This window comes from Echeneis naucrates, chromosome 17 (genome assembly GCF_900963305.1).
Source record: "Echeneis naucrates chromosome 17, fEcheNa1.1, whole genome shotgun sequence".
Lineage (NCBI taxonomy): Eukaryota > Metazoa > Chordata > Actinopteri > Carangiformes > Echeneidae > Echeneis > Echeneis naucrates.
The window spans coordinates 14,897,257-14,912,417 of NC_042527.1; the positions used below are offsets into that span (position 1 = coordinate 14,897,257).

A 15,161-nucleotide genomic window follows, 5' to 3' on the forward strand; every position below is an offset into this window, starting at 1 on the left:
CATTTCCTTGACTTCTTCTGACGTGTGCAGTGCCAGACTCCGCTCACTCACTTCTCTCCCTCCTTCCTTTCTGTGCAGTGCCATGCGTGTGTTGCTATCCAAACTGCCAAGGCCTTGGATCGTGGATGAGAAAAAGGATGACGGTTACACAGCACTGCACCTGGCTGCCCTCAACAACCATGTGGAGGTGGCTGAGCTGTTGGTACACCAGGTAACAACATAGCAAAGCTCACACACAAACAAATAGCAAAATTGTTGCATTCATTAGTGCTGAAAGTGACAACAAATTAAGTTATTTATATGCTTTGTAAGAGACTCTGAATGCTTTCATATATTCGTCCAAAGCATAGCTGTTTCAGTTTTAGCCTGCATTTCTGCTTTCTCTCACCACAAACCATTGAGAGCAGCTTCCACTGCACTCCCTGCAGCCAGAAAGCTGTAGGCCGGTTGAAACAGCTATAACTGCCTTTCTTTATTGAATCCATACAGTTCACAGGGCCTCTAGAGGTAATCTTTAGTGCTGCCTGGCCGTCATATCCTCTTCTTCTTGCAATCATAGGTTTGTACTCTTTTTCCCTCTGAGAATGCAGTCTTAGCTCCTTGAAGACTAGCACGTGCAGGAGTTTACGGCAAAAGTCACCTGACCAAGCAGGAACTGGGCTAATTAGGATATGGTGCAAGGCAGCAGTGTTGCTGCAGCATTCCAACGCATGTACGTTTGCTGTGCAAGCTACCTTTCAGCGGGGACGGCCTTTTTCCCAAGTCCCTGCAATGGGCTGGTTTGCAGTGATGGCTCAGCTTTCTATTCAGAAATTGCACCACACTACAAGGTGCACTGCAGATTCTCTGCCAGCCAGCCAGCCAGTCAGTCAGTCAGTCTTATTACTTGGGGATTTCACACACTGGCTGATCACAATGCTTATCTTCCCTCCACATCTCCTCAGCTGAGGAAATCGCAATTGGAAATGACAATCACATGCAGCGTTATTGTGGGATGTGTTTTTTCTAGCCCCCTAGGTGATACTTTGTTGGTCGGCGGGGTGAAGACAGAGGTTGTTTGAGGCACATAAAGCCACAAAGCTTTCGTATGCTGAAAAATAACTTTATTTAATTGTAATTGACTTTATTGTCCACATGTATGATCTGTCCCTCATCTCTAATGGCATATTATGGTTAGTTGTTACAAATTTCCATATTTTAACTATAAATATATGGTTCTATCTTGTTTCCATCTTGCAGGGCAACGCCAGTTTAGACATCCAGAATGTCAACCAGCAGACAGCATTACACCTGGCAGTGGAGCGCCAGCACACCCAGATTGTCCGGGTTAGTTTGGCTTTTTTTTTTTTTCTCCTTATCCTCCTTTTTCTCATTTGTTCTCCTCCTCTTTCCGTTTCACTTCTCAGCACAAACTGAAGCTCCTGTCTCTAGTTATCTCTCTGTCAGGTCCTCATTCTGGACTATATACAAAAGGGAGTAGAATAACGTCAGTGCAGCCCTGCATTTAATTTACACGGTTGGATGTCCTGCAGTTGAATGAGGTCCTGGTTTAGATTGATGCCGTGTAGGGAAAATGCTCTCTAAGGCTCTGTCTTGGTTCAAGTCATTTGGAATACTATTGGATTGAGATAGCCACGTTGCCATCTTGTGGACTTAATAAAAAATGCACTCTACAATGCAGGACTACAGTTTTGAAACAGTTAATTGTAAGTTGCAGCCTTGTAAATCAGCACTTTGGCATTCACATCATGGTATAAGATTGAAGTTGTTTTCTGGTCATTTCTGAAGTTTGTGTTTGACCACCTGTCCAGGTAACTCTGTTTATATGCACTTCTTAACAGTTGTTGGTGCGAGCAGAGGCCAAGCTCGATGTGCAAGACAAGGATGGGGACACACCGCTTCACGAGGCACTGCGTCACCACACGCTTTCCCAACTGCGACAACTCCAAGATATGCAGGATGTCAGCAAAGTGGAGCCCTGGGAACCTTCCAAGAACACAGTAAGGCTTCACAGCATTAGCGTGTTCATACATAAACATTAACACAACTTTGTGTGCAATCTCACAGCCGCAAGATTCAATAAGAAAAAGTCAGCAAACTGTAAAAACGGTGCCTCACATGTGGCTCCAGTGGCACACTCAAGACGTAGATGTAAAAATGCTTGATGATGATATTTTATAGCTCCTTCTAGGTCAATTGGAGGTCAGTTGTAAAAATAAGGAAATGTGCCTCCCTGTTTTTTAATAGGCTAGCGTGATCATCTAAATATTCTCAAATATAACTAGTTAGAAGCAGAAAGCTGACAACCAAAGCACATTAAGCCAAATTTGACAGACCATCAGCCATCACTCGTGGCTCTTTAAAATGTCATTCCTCTCTGCCATATTTTATACCTGCTTTTTCTTCATTATGTTCATTATGGTCTTAGCCAGCATAAACTGGGTGGAAAGCTGGAGAACCCCCAAGACAGGATACTATTGAATTGCAAAGATGATGCACAGACCTGGGAACAATTTATGCAGTTCATGCTGTGTCAAGCAGAATAATGAACCTGTTGCAACTTGCTATAACATTTCAATGGAGATTTTTCAGTGTTTTTAAGGCAGAAGAATTAAATTGTGGTTTGGGTAGCTAGAGGTCATTACAGTCGTGACTGTTGTAGTGATTTTCTGAAAACCATGGCGGAACTGACAATGTGAAGTCAGTGCACTTCACTGACAGCAAGCATAAGTTGGTTTGACCAATTACACCTGTTAAACAAAACTACCAGTAATGAGATAGAAGTGTAATTGTGCGTTCTTGTCTTCTGCATGTGTGATTACAGTAGATTATGATTAATAGACATGTCTTGTGGCTATGTTCTGCTGGATCTATGTACACACCTGTATGAAGATCAGTGTGTGGTTCATTGGCTGGTGCATGAAAAATTAAGACGGATCACTCTTAGACAGGAAACTCAGAGCTTTTCAGTCGCCCGTCACCTGCATCGCTGGACAGCCCAGTCTGAGGCTCAGTCTCATTATTCAGACAGCAGCACTGATGTGAGGAGGGAGCAGTCAACCAGCCCACTGCCAGCTCCTGACCATCCAGAATGAGTTCATCCCTCTGTAGAGGCCAACATGTCAGACCTGAACCATTTCCGTGTTAACACCACATCACTAATCCCCACTGGGCTGTGCTTAAAGCTAGAGTGCCTAGCTGCAGCGACAGGCTTACCGTACCTGTCACCTTCTCCCTCCCACTTTTTTTTTTCTCCTTCATCCCCCTATACACCCGCAGAGCAGCAGAACAGACAGACAGTCAGCCTAATTGAGATTTGTGCAGTAGGGTCCCACAGAAGAGCCCCCCCCCCCAGATGAGAATTGAATTAGTCGGCCCGATGGCTCCATCAGCAGAGATGTAAAAGCTACTGCTTGAAGACAATCAGACATGGAAGGTCCAAATTGCTTGGCTGGGGGGGGGGGGGTATACCAAGTGAGGTGATGAGCTTCAGGAGGGAGAGAAATGGGACAGTTAATGGGAGTTGGGGGGGGGGGGGGGGTGAAGGGTTTGCACTGCCTATCAGCCATCTTCAGGGATGTCTTTGATTGGCTAATTAGGGGTGATGTGATAGTACTTTGATAACTTTCATTTGAATTGAAACCAGGATTCCTCATTCTTCCTACTCTCTGTGTCTCAGTTAATCATGGGCTTGGGCACCCAAGGGGCGGAGAAGAAGAGCGCAGCATCCATTGCCTGTTTCCTGGCAGCTAATGGAGCCGACTTGACCATTCGAAACAAGAAGGGCCAGTCTCCTCTAGACCTTTGTCCTGACCCAAGCCTCTGCAAAGCTCTTGCCAAATGTCACAAAGAAAAGAGCAGGTAAACAAGATACCTGAAAGGAATAGTTTGGCATTTTGTGAAATATTTTTACTTGCCTTCTTGCCAAGGTTTAGGTAAGAAGATCAATACCACTCTCATGTATGTTGGGTAAATATGAAGCTACTGCCAAGAGACGCTCACCTTTAGATAAACTAACACCTGCTTATATAGCGTAATAATTGAAAAATCAAAAGTGAAAATATAAGTGTGAAGTCTTTCACTTATTTTTCTTACATTGCATTATTATTTAATCGTGAAAAGGTTTTCAGTAAGGCTTTGGATCCTTTTCTTGTCTTCTCCTTTTGTTTTTTTGCTTCCTTGTCTCTTCCTATTTTCTTTGATCTCTGTCAGCTTCTCTTGCTCTTCTCACGCACCGATTTTATTCTCAACTTTCCAGTGGCCAGGTCGGCACCCGAAGCCCATCTATGAACAGCAACATTGAGTCACTAGAGGAATGCATGGTGTGTTCAGACATGAAGAGAGATACTCTGTTCGGACCTTGCGGACATATTGCCACCTGCTCCCTCTGCTCGCCACGTGTCAAGAAGTGTCTCATCTGCAAGGATCAAGTCCAGTCAAGAACCAAGGTATCAGACTCTACTCCTATCTCTTTTATCCAGAAATCAATGACAAGAATTGCGTAGGCTCTTTTATTTCCTTTTCTTGTCTTTTGATATCCCACAGATTGAGGAGTGCGTAGTGTGCTCTGACAAAAAGGCAGCCGTGTTGTTTCAGCCCTGTGGTCACATGTGCGCTTGTGAGAGTAAGTTACACATCATAAACTTTAACTTTGGCACCTGTCGCTAGCGGATGAACTTGCTCTATTGATGGATCAGGTCTGACCCAATATGTGTTTCCTCTCCCACCAGACTGTGCCAGTCTTATGAAGAAGTGCGTACAGTGCCGGGCTGTGGTGGAACGCCGCACTCCTTTCGTTCTTTGCTGTGGAGGGAAAGGTATGGAGGATGATGCCGCTGATGATGATGATGATGATGACATTAGTGAGTGAATCTTCCACACGTTCCCTTTTAATTATCCCCTTTACTTTTAGTTTACTTTCTTTCTTTTTCTTTTTTCTTTTCCTCTTTTCAAAATATTTTGTTTAGCTCTTTTTTTCTTTTGCTTTGCTTTGCTTTATTCTTATGTTTGCATCACAGATAAGTTGTTTGATTGTCTTTTCATAATAGCTGACATGTTACGCAAATTGAAATTTGTCAGTCGACTTTACTTTTTAAACTTTTGCTGTTTAAAATTGCTGTTCAAGATAGTGGCTGTAGTGAACAGTGACCCCACTAATGTTTAGCTCCCTATCTGAAATTCCATTTCTAAGCAGAAACAATTTTGTCTTTCAAATTTAATACATTTTTACTAAGAGGATCTCAAAGCCACTCTAAATAATCCAACACGGCAACATTTATGTGGACTCTAAACGTTTGACTAATTGAATTAGAATCAACTGGTGGTATAGTATATGCATATTAATAACTACATGAATCTGTAAATGCTCAGATTTTGAATTTCTGAATGTCTGTTAGTTTTACCCAAAACATGACTTGTCATATGTAACTGTCCAATCATTCATGAAGTAATGTAGTGTACATATATTATTCATTTTTGGTTTCACAATCTTTCTTCCTGTCTCCAACTGAAACAGTTTTATTTTCCACATCTTTATTTCAGTGGTCTATCTCACCAGTGGTTACTTCTATCATGTTTTCACATTTTATGTTGAGTTAAAAGGGAAACTGTTGTAAGTTCACTAACTTCATGTTTACCCCTTTATTATTCATTTTGCATTTCTCCACGTTATTGGTTTTTATTGGCATGCAGATCTTGCACACAGTCACAACCAGGCGTGCAAAATCAAACACATGCAGACACTCATGCAAAGGGCAGCATCCCAGTAACACTCAAAGCTCATGTTTTCTACAAAAGCAAGCACAAACTTAGCTTTGACTTTGATTATTTCAGCTCCCTGCATCTCAATTTTGGTACTTGGTTTTATAATGGATCTCTGACCTGGTGGGCGCAGACATTAGACTCGTGCTCAAGCACTGGCTAATGGTAGAAAGAAAAGGAATAAAGAGGTCAAAACTCAAGCCTCACTGAATAACAGTCTGTCCCTGATGAAAGCTAGAGGCCAAAACGCATTGGTCTGACAATAATGTTCTGTGTACTTAAGTGTTTCTGGACCTCTTCAGACCTTTTCTATGAAGTAGGTGATGAGCCAGAAGCCTTTACTTCGCTTCTACAGACAGAGACAGAATCACTTACTGCTATGCATTTGAACTATCAACCCTATACAGAAGTTACTATTTCCCTTTTTTTCCCTGATCACTCTTTCAACTTTCTAGCTTCCTCTTTAAATTTTTTCTGTGAGCCTCCCTTAGAGGCTGTAGTGAATAGTTTTGGCCAACTGTTGAGCTGGTGACGACTCCTGCTATAACAATGTGACTGGTTATTCCCAGCAGGGAGCTCTAACAATATGGCAGGGGGATCGCAGGATCTTCTCCAGCCCAAAAATCTGGCACTAAGTTGGTGTAAGTATACCTCCATGATCCCGTCCGTTATCAGAGCCTTGTTTTTAAAGAGCTCCCCACAGTGCTGCCCTGGCCCTTACCCCCGCGTCCCCCACCCCCAATCCCGCCTCCCATCCCGCCTCCCATCCCTTTCTCTTTCACTTATACACAAACTCTAAACTGTAGATGATCCATATGCCAATAATCAGACTCGTGATGACTATTTCAGGCAAATGTTTGCCAATCTGGAATGGAGTCGCCAACAGGGCCTCAGTCCAACTAATTCTTGTTGAGTGCTCAAATAATACATCCAAGCAGTTTCACTATATGCTCGCATCCACTGGATTGTACATTGCCAGAAACACTGCATGATGTTTTGTCCTTTGCCAGATTTTATAATCTCGACATTTACAAAGTATGCATTTCGGAAATCAAGTCATTTAAAACTGACAGCTATGCCAACTTATATTGCTACAGCCTGAGTTTGATCTGCCAAACATCATAAATTACTGACTGCATGCGTTTGTTATCTTTGCTGTGTTTACAGTGCTCATGTTCTGAATATAATCAAGCTCTCAGCTAATTTCACAATGGCAGTTTTGGTTTGGCTGCATTTTGGTTTTATTGGCCATATAGTTTATCATCATGAGGAGGTGAAGTTTGATGTGGCCACTGGTGCAAACTGTGAATTTGTTTAGTCCCCAGGCTGGTAATGGAAATCAGCCTCTTTTCCTCCTCAACTTCTCTTTGTGTTGTTCTGTTACGTTCAACAGCCAGTGGAAACATCCCAGCCCTGCAGAGAGACAAGGACAACACCAACGTCAACGCTGACGTGCAGAAGCTACAGCAACAGCTCCAAGACATCAAGGAGCAGGTAAGTGCAAACTTCAGTGCTGAAGGACAGAAACCAGAGAGTATGAGGTGCAGTCAATATGAAATTAATCATCTGTGTAGTGTTGAGATCCGAGTGCTTCAATTTATGGGGTATGTTGGGGGTGAAAAGATAATACACATACTGCATATCCAACGAAACAGTAAAACATATACTAACATATGATTTACCTGAACGCTTCATGGCGAGCACTGTGCACCAGGAAACATTATATATAAACATTATATTAGTGTAATGATTCAAATGTAAAGCTGCAACTACAACAATAGTGATTAATAGGGTTGCTAACCATATGTGTATAGTCTACTAATATTAGTGTTTGCCATTTTGACACTTCGTGTTTTGCTTTGCTTGGTTTCAGATCTTAAAAACCAAAGAAATATTTAGATCTTCTAATATTCATAGACATTTTGTGGTTTATAAAGTGATTCCTGAAACTCGCACCAACAGGATTATTTTATAAATTAAAATAATTGAGTTGCGGTTTTCTGAGATTTTTTTTTTTTTCCTCCTTTCTTTCTTTCTTTTTTTTTTCACAACTTTATCGCAACAAAACAAACATTGATTCTAATCTTTCTGCGGTACACAGACCATGTGTCCAGTTTGTCTTGACCGACTGAAGAACATGATCTTCATGTGTGGCCATGGCACCTGTCAGCTGTGCGGGGACCGAATGAGTGAGTGCCCCATCTGCCGCAAGGCCATTGAGCGGCGCATCCTCCTGTACTAGATCACCACATAGACTCTCTTGCTCCTCTCAAAGTTCACACCCACAACACCACACCTATACCAGCTGCTGCTGCTGAACCATTCTCACAGCATTCAAGTCAGTCAGTCAAAGGGTGTCCTCAAATGTCTTATTTTACACAACAAATGCTCTCTTGATATTCTGACTTTGTTCACCTGGAATTTCTTTTACAAAACAAGGAAAATATTTGTTGACTTATCTCATTTCTGCTGCTTTGTCACCATGTCTCCTAAATGAAGTCAGAAAGGACATCTTCTTTTTCCCCCACATTGTGTCCCTATTTTTCAAAATCCCTTCTCATCCTATTTTGTGCTCTTACTTTATATGGGAAAGGAAATTTCTTTTCTCTCTTGTAGTCTGTGGTGGTACCACAGAGCTTAAGGGGTCATTCCCACAACTGGATTTCACCCTGGAGGAGGTCTGAGCATAGAGAAGGTGTAAACTTGGTGTAAAGTTCTCATGCAGCTGTTCCAGTCCACTTTTATTGTATTTGTAAATCTTTATGCAAGTGTTTTTGGCATTGGAAGCGCTTGATGTGGATTTTCATTACAGTATGGTAAGTGTGTGAAACATGACCGTGTGCACCATTTCAAGGTTCAGTGAGTGTTTTTAGCTTCACATCTGTGAGGTCGGCTGTCGTGACACACTGCCTGTATTGACTGTTCTCACATTTGAACGCCAGATGTTGGCAGTTTTGCACTAGAAAAGCTGAGTCAGGGTAAAATCTCCTTTCCACACTTACTTTGGAAGTCCACGTTAGGTCAGTGATTAAACACAGTTAGAGTAGTCTGACTGCCAGGTAGCACACCACACCCCGCTCTTTGTTTACCGAGCTGAACTGAGAACGACGGCGGGGTTACAACAACCTTTTGGCTTCAAGTCAGTTTCGAGACAAACACACAAACCCGTTCAAATTCTGTCCAGTGATCAGCCGTCGTTGTACCTGCTTGTTGTACACACAAACACACGTGATGCCAACATTTCTGTTGTGTCTGTTGTCACAACTTGTTGTTAATCTGTTTTGCGACTTGGTGGTATTGTCTGAGAAGAACTGTGCAATTCAGTGAACATTGCTAATTTACCATAACTGACTGTGTGCCATTTGCTTCCAAAAACCCACTGGTTAAATAACTTGTACGGGGATAAGGTGCTCTCTATCTTGTATTACTGTTTTGTTTATGTTTTTTTTCTTTTATTTAAGTGTATTTCCTTTCATCAAAATCAACATTTATGGAGCTAGAAAGTACAATCTATTAGAAAACTAAAGATGAAATTGTAGAATAAATTATTTTGTATTGCTGCCCAAAAAAAAGTTTAAGGTTTATAGGTATCACTGCCTTCCTAATATGTAGCCTCAAAATCTCTTGAAACATTCTGCTTTAATGTTAATGTTGTGATACATTTGTGATGTTTTCTTTGTTTGCTTTTGATTGGCTGTAGCTTTGTGGATAGAAAGATAGAAGCGTTTTCCTCTGAAATAGTTCTCTGTAAGCCTAACTTGTTGGTGTGAAATTGAAAAACAGACATTTTGTTGTCAAAAGTGTCAGGTATCTTTTCACCAGTGTTTTATTAAGAGGAAAACTAAATGATTTTTTTTTTTTTTTTTTTCTCTCTCTCTAAGACAGAACTTGCCTTACCTCTTTTAAAGGCAGTTGCCCATGTGGAGACTCAGCAAGGTGGCTAGCTTGCGCCACTCTGTGGGACAAGCATTTGGGTTTTTTTTTTTTTTCGTTTGTTAGTTTTTTTTCCTTCTCTTTATTAGCTCTGAAAGTTTTTTTTTGTTTTTTGTTTTTTGTAGTTTGATTCTTTTCACCGATCATGATAACACTTAAAGCTAGAAGCATTAATACGCTTTATGGTCGTGTTGTCTTGTTATGGTTATGAAAAAGCCCATTTTGTATTTTATTTTCAATACCTGTAATTGTCCTGTTGGAAATGTATCGGTAGTATTTTCTTTGGCATGAATGTTTGACATATGCAGTACGACATGTTTCATGAAAGCCGTTCGGTCTGTATTGCTAATAAGTGCTTTTAAAACAACCATATAGCTGAAATAAAGTTCTAAATGAATCGTGGGACATTAAAACCCCTGTTTGTTTTTCTAACTTTCTGTTGTTCATTAGCTTGTGTTTTGTTTTGTTTATCACGTTGATCTCAGATCTAGCTGGCTTCTCATAAGCATAAAATTAGCATTTTGTTGCTTTAGTCCTGCTGTGCAGCGTCTGCCCTACAGAGGAGACGGGGTGGCGGAGATGGGTGGTGGTGGTGCTAAGTGCGAATGCTAGCACCTAATAATGACTCAGCACCAGCATGTGAGAGGTCATCTATGCTAATCAGAGAGAGAAAGAGGAGCGAGGATCAAGGAAAAGCACACAGGAGAGATGAGAGGCCTGACCGGAGTGATGCATCTTCTCCAGTGAGGAGTGTGACAGCGGGACATCTCTCAAGACATCTCCCCTCCGCTACCGAATTATGACCAAAGGCCGTTTATGCTCCAGCTCATTGACGACTTCATTCATAACCTGGACATCTTTGGACGGGGCTCACATGCAGTCGCTCATAACAAGACATTCATCATGCTGTCATCCTCTCACATTGTAGACTCAGGCTGACTGACTGCAGCGGAGTCTCTGACACCTTTTTATACTCTCGGATCTCTGCGACTTGGCATCAGGCCCGGACAGCTGGTGTCATTTTGAGCAGGCGTCGTCATTTTTTTTACTCAAACAGTGGACATTTAGACATTTTGTTCTGAGGCCGTGGCCGAGAACACATCTGCAGATAAATATACTTCAGGCATATCTATCACACACAAGAGTTAGACAAAAAACTATTTATATATTTATCGAGTTGTTATTAGATATTCAGAGGTGGGTGTGGGGGCCAGGCTGCTTGTCCATCACCCTGACTGACTGCAGACTGTCGCTACCATGCTGACTGACTGTGAGGGTGCCGGAGACGACACTATCTCCTCCCCAGCCTGGGCTTTATCCTGGGGAGCATCCCTGACCGCCACGCTGACTGGTTTCAGCCGCCTCATGGCTGCAGCGTTTGCTGACTGGACTGCAGGGGTTGTTAACTCCCACACCGGGGGGTCAGCTAATCCCCCTGGCTGCCCCACAGAGTGTGAGTGATGGTCACCCTGCTCTAGGAGGCCTGACTGAGCAGCAGATAGAGATGAATTGAACCCCTGGAGAGCAGAGCGGGCAGCCACGAACAGGGAATTGTCTCTGACCCTGCTACAGCCTCTGCTGTGATCATCGAGTTGGGTCAGTGGCATCCATCTGCTGGTGGAGTCAGTGTGCTGAAGGTGGTCGGGGAGGGGCTTTGCTCCTCTGAAGTTATGACCTTATAAAAATGAATATATTCTCCACACAGTAACGCTGAGGTGACGCTCCTTCTAACATTGTTTTGACATGCAGATTTCAGGGCACATCACAAGGTGGCAGTACATCCAATGACTAAATACTCCAGGTATCGCCTGTAACTATATTTGTGGTGCAAAAGGCAATCAAACTAAATTCACAATGAAGTGCTTCCTCTTTCTACATAGGTCCTCAAAGGCTCCATCATTCTTGCCGAGGTTATTCTCTTGGTGTTGTCTTTGAGTGGCCTTGGCTGCCAGCAAGAAATACAACTCTCGATTAAGTACCATGTCTTGATACAGGAACTGAGCTGAACATATGTGAGCTTTGTCACAGCTAAACTATGAAAACAAAAAGTTTATTCATACACACACGTGTTTTTGTGTGTGTGTATACTGATTTATAATCTCTAAATTAAAGTTAATTATAGGTTTGACATACTTAACCAACAGAATACAGAGTATAGTTTGAATATTGCGCTTCATATCCATCTGCAACTCATTTTTTTCTTACACAAGATTATTTGGGATCTTCAGGCCTCGAATTCTCAATGTCAGTATTTGTTTTCATCAATAAAAAACATGGAGCCAAAGAAATCAATGCTGTCCCAGGTTTAGTCAGAATACAGAGATAAAAGCCAGAAATATTTCCTCTCATCTGTTGTGACCACTTTGGGCTTTCCTGCCATGTTGGAGGAATTGATCAGCAACCGTCTTAGAGTCCTCTATCCCCCTCTTCCACTCTCATGTCATCCAGTTCAGAAGTCTGACTGAATGTATTGTCTCAGTTTATGGACGTGCCGGGCAAAGTACATTTTTGCTGCCGTGACAGACTCTTCCAAAGAAACCGAAGGGAGAGGTCGGACTTGGGGGCTGAGCTTTTTGTGTGCACGCCACCTATTGGTATCACTTTGGGGAATTTTAGACCGTTCATTTGAACATTTGTCAAAGTAAAGTTATAAACTGGCTAATTTTCAGTATTTTCAATCAGAGAAGCTTCGTGTTTATTTTCGTGTTTATTGAGTTTCAGGATGAACATTAGAAGTAGTCATTCTAAATCTTATGGCAAAACAAATATAGTAGTAATTCAAATGGCTCTAGATGTGATATAAGTCCACATGTGTTTGCATGGGTGGATGAGTGTACCTGAAATTAGCAGCCCCACCTCTCACAGTAAAGCCATAAATTCAGTTATCCTCCCTCACCATCTCTCCTCCAAACACATATGCTGCTGATGTGCTGATTGCTTTATTGATATTGATCAGGACAAAGTGTCAAACCACTCGTTCATCACTCTCTCAGTGGTGGGTAATTGTTATGCATGTAAGTGGGAGGTTAACACAAACAACAGTTGAAAGAAAATGCACTCAGGTTCTCTGTGTTTGTACAGAAAGTTAAAAGTAATTCAAATCTTGTTTTTCCCAGACATATCCTGTGTTCTTTCTGAGTTTTGATATTTAAACCCTTTTTTTCTAAATAGCATGTGGTTTTGTACAAACATAAAATAATCTAAAAAGAAAAAAAAATGGAGGGTGGTTACAAACTGTCCTCTTGGCTGTAACCAGGATTTTTTACACAATGCTAATTATTTTCCAGCTCAGTAACTAGAACCTCTTGAATTAATTCTCCTTTTTTTACCATGGGTAATTACCATGGTGGTTTTACATGTGTGGCCCACAAGTCCTAAGTTAATTTGATTATGTTCTAACAAAGTAAAACTTGCCTTTCGTCTTCAAGCCCAATTGTTTGTGGCTTTTGACCTATTAGTCGTATCCCACTTGTACTGTCCTTATCATCCAGGCATGATTGTAGGCTGGAGCCTGCAAGGCACATTTACAGTGCAAATGTTATCATTCCAATGACACTTTAAACAGTCTTTATCAATATATAGTCATTCAAGGTTTATGAACTTTGATAAAATGCCACTAGCTGAGCAGGGTCATTGAAATGTGTGGCTTTGGGGTGAATTTCTAGATTGTGATCATGACTGTTTTCTGTGCAAAACGTGAAACTTTTCATGCTTAGCATGTAATATAGACACCTGGATTGCTGGGAGGACAAAGTGGCCTGACTTGGCCTGAGGTGTAAAAGATATTGATTTTCTCCTCAGGAAGATCGGTGTAAGGGCAAACTACAGAGTGAGTCTGGCAGAACCTTATCATCCTATTATCTTTAAAACACTGGGTTATCATAATTGCTTACTTAATAATTCTATAAAACGGTGGTGGTACAACCTTTGCCTGGGCTGTAAACTGTCAAGTGCTTTTGATGCAGAGATTGAAAAGATTCCTGGAAGAAATAATGCAAACTATTAGGTCTATGGGGCAGATTACAAATACTATAAGATCAGCAGTATCCCTGCAAGTAAAAAGGCTGAAAAATAAGGAAGGAGTTAGCGATTAAACAGATTAAAGAATGCACAAAGCAGAAGCTGCAACATGTTTTCACATGAAAATTAGTTTCTAAAAAATAATATATATATACTAATCACAACGTACAACAACAGAGCTGCTAGTAAATTCTTCAAATAATTAACCAATAGTGGCACTCGTGCTCTCTTCAGATGTGATTAGTTTCACACCACTACAAGTGAGCAGAACAATGAGGTAGACATACTTAATCAAAAAGTGCAAACTTCATCACATTCATCACACTCAACTAAGCAAACAAAGTAGTGCTGATGACTCTGTCCTCCTGCCTGGTGCCAGGTAAGGATTTTTGAAGTTGCTTTAGGGATCAGTTTATGACAGAGTTCAACAGTTTGTAGTCCTTTTAAAATGAGATAGAGACAACAGGGAAAGTCCCCCAAGCCAGAGTTTACTGAATTCCCCTGAGTGGTCCTCTCGGTTTCCTCCAGTTTCTTTCATTACTGGAGAAAAGGGGGTTCTACGGAGAGAGCAAATGCTACAAAGACACGTTGTATAACAAAACAAGCGTACATCTGACAGGTGCTCGCCTCCGCTGAGCAGGCAGTAACCTTGGAGGGAGTAGACAGGAATGTAGCCGCCCTATCTGAGCTCACAGGGTAGTACTGACTGCAAAGGCCTTTTTTTGTTCCGAGCCAAAAATCAATATTCCAGAGTCCATCACACGAGCAGGCATTATGGTGTGTGTTTTTTTTGTTTTTTTTCCAGGTGGGTTCCAGCTATGTGAAAAAGACTCAGAGTGACCCCTGGAAAAATAGTTAATACCTAACTTATTTATCTTTGGTTTACAGCCAAGGGTTCTACCTCCAAATCAATACATGATACACAAATATCCCAGGGCTCCATGTTCTCGACAGAGAGCGATGGTGAGGGCTTGAGAGTTAGCCAGCTTCACACCACCTGGCAGAAAGTTTTTTTTTTTTTTCTTTTCTTTTTCTGTTTGGGGCCAGATGCAATGTAGGAAAAGCTCGGCTACAATATACGCCTGCGGTCCCATAGAAAGCTAAATGCAAGAACTTATCAATACCTGAAATTTTCAAGTCTTGTTTTGAAAATTTGATGGCTTTGGATTAAAACCCAAACTGTCCAACTATTTCTTAAAGACCAGAAGCTTCTGGAAGTGGAGCGGAGAGGAGCATGAAACTAACACTTTATCTTATATATTTTTCATCTTATTTTATTTTGGCAATGCCTTGTAGCTGTTGGCCTAGGCCTAACCCTTTGGGGGGAAAACATCATATTACTATTCCAACTTCTGCCAGCATTAAATTAGCTTCTTCTGCTGTATAACAAATGTATAGCCAGATGTCAATAACCACACAAGCAAAATGTTTGAAGAAGAGTTTATTTT

The 15,161-nt window shown here is 41.5% G+C and overlaps 1 protein-coding gene across 3 annotated transcripts in view; it reads left to right on the top strand.

The window, feature by feature from the left end:
• mib1 (MIB E3 ubiquitin protein ligase 1) overlaps window positions 1-10,100 on the top strand; it is a 48,855-nt gene extending 38,755 nt beyond the window's left edge. The window contains exons 13-22 of one of the 3 annotated variants that reach the window (XM_029524911.1): window positions 79-211; window positions 1,240-1,326; window positions 1,842-2,000; window positions 3,680-3,861; window positions 4,259-4,448; window positions 4,546-4,624; window positions 4,731-4,862; window positions 6,330-6,401; window positions 7,154-7,254; window positions 7,862-10,100. In XM_029524911.1, coding sequence (XP_029380771.1) covers window positions 79-211; window positions 1,240-1,326; window positions 1,842-2,000; window positions 3,680-3,861; window positions 4,259-4,448; window positions 4,546-4,624; window positions 4,731-4,862; window positions 6,330-6,401; window positions 7,154-7,254; window positions 7,862-8,002 — 1,276 coding nt within the window. In that variant the 3' untranslated portion in view covers window positions 8,003-10,100. The remainder of the gene's footprint in view (window positions 1-78; window positions 212-1,239; window positions 1,327-1,841; window positions 2,001-3,679; window positions 3,862-4,258; window positions 4,449-4,545; window positions 4,625-4,730; window positions 4,863-6,329; window positions 6,402-7,153; window positions 7,255-7,861) is intronic. The other 2 variants (XM_029524912.1, XM_029524913.1) reach the window with 2 other exon arrangements.
• The last annotated feature ends 5,061 nt before the right edge of the window (window positions 10,101-15,161 follow it).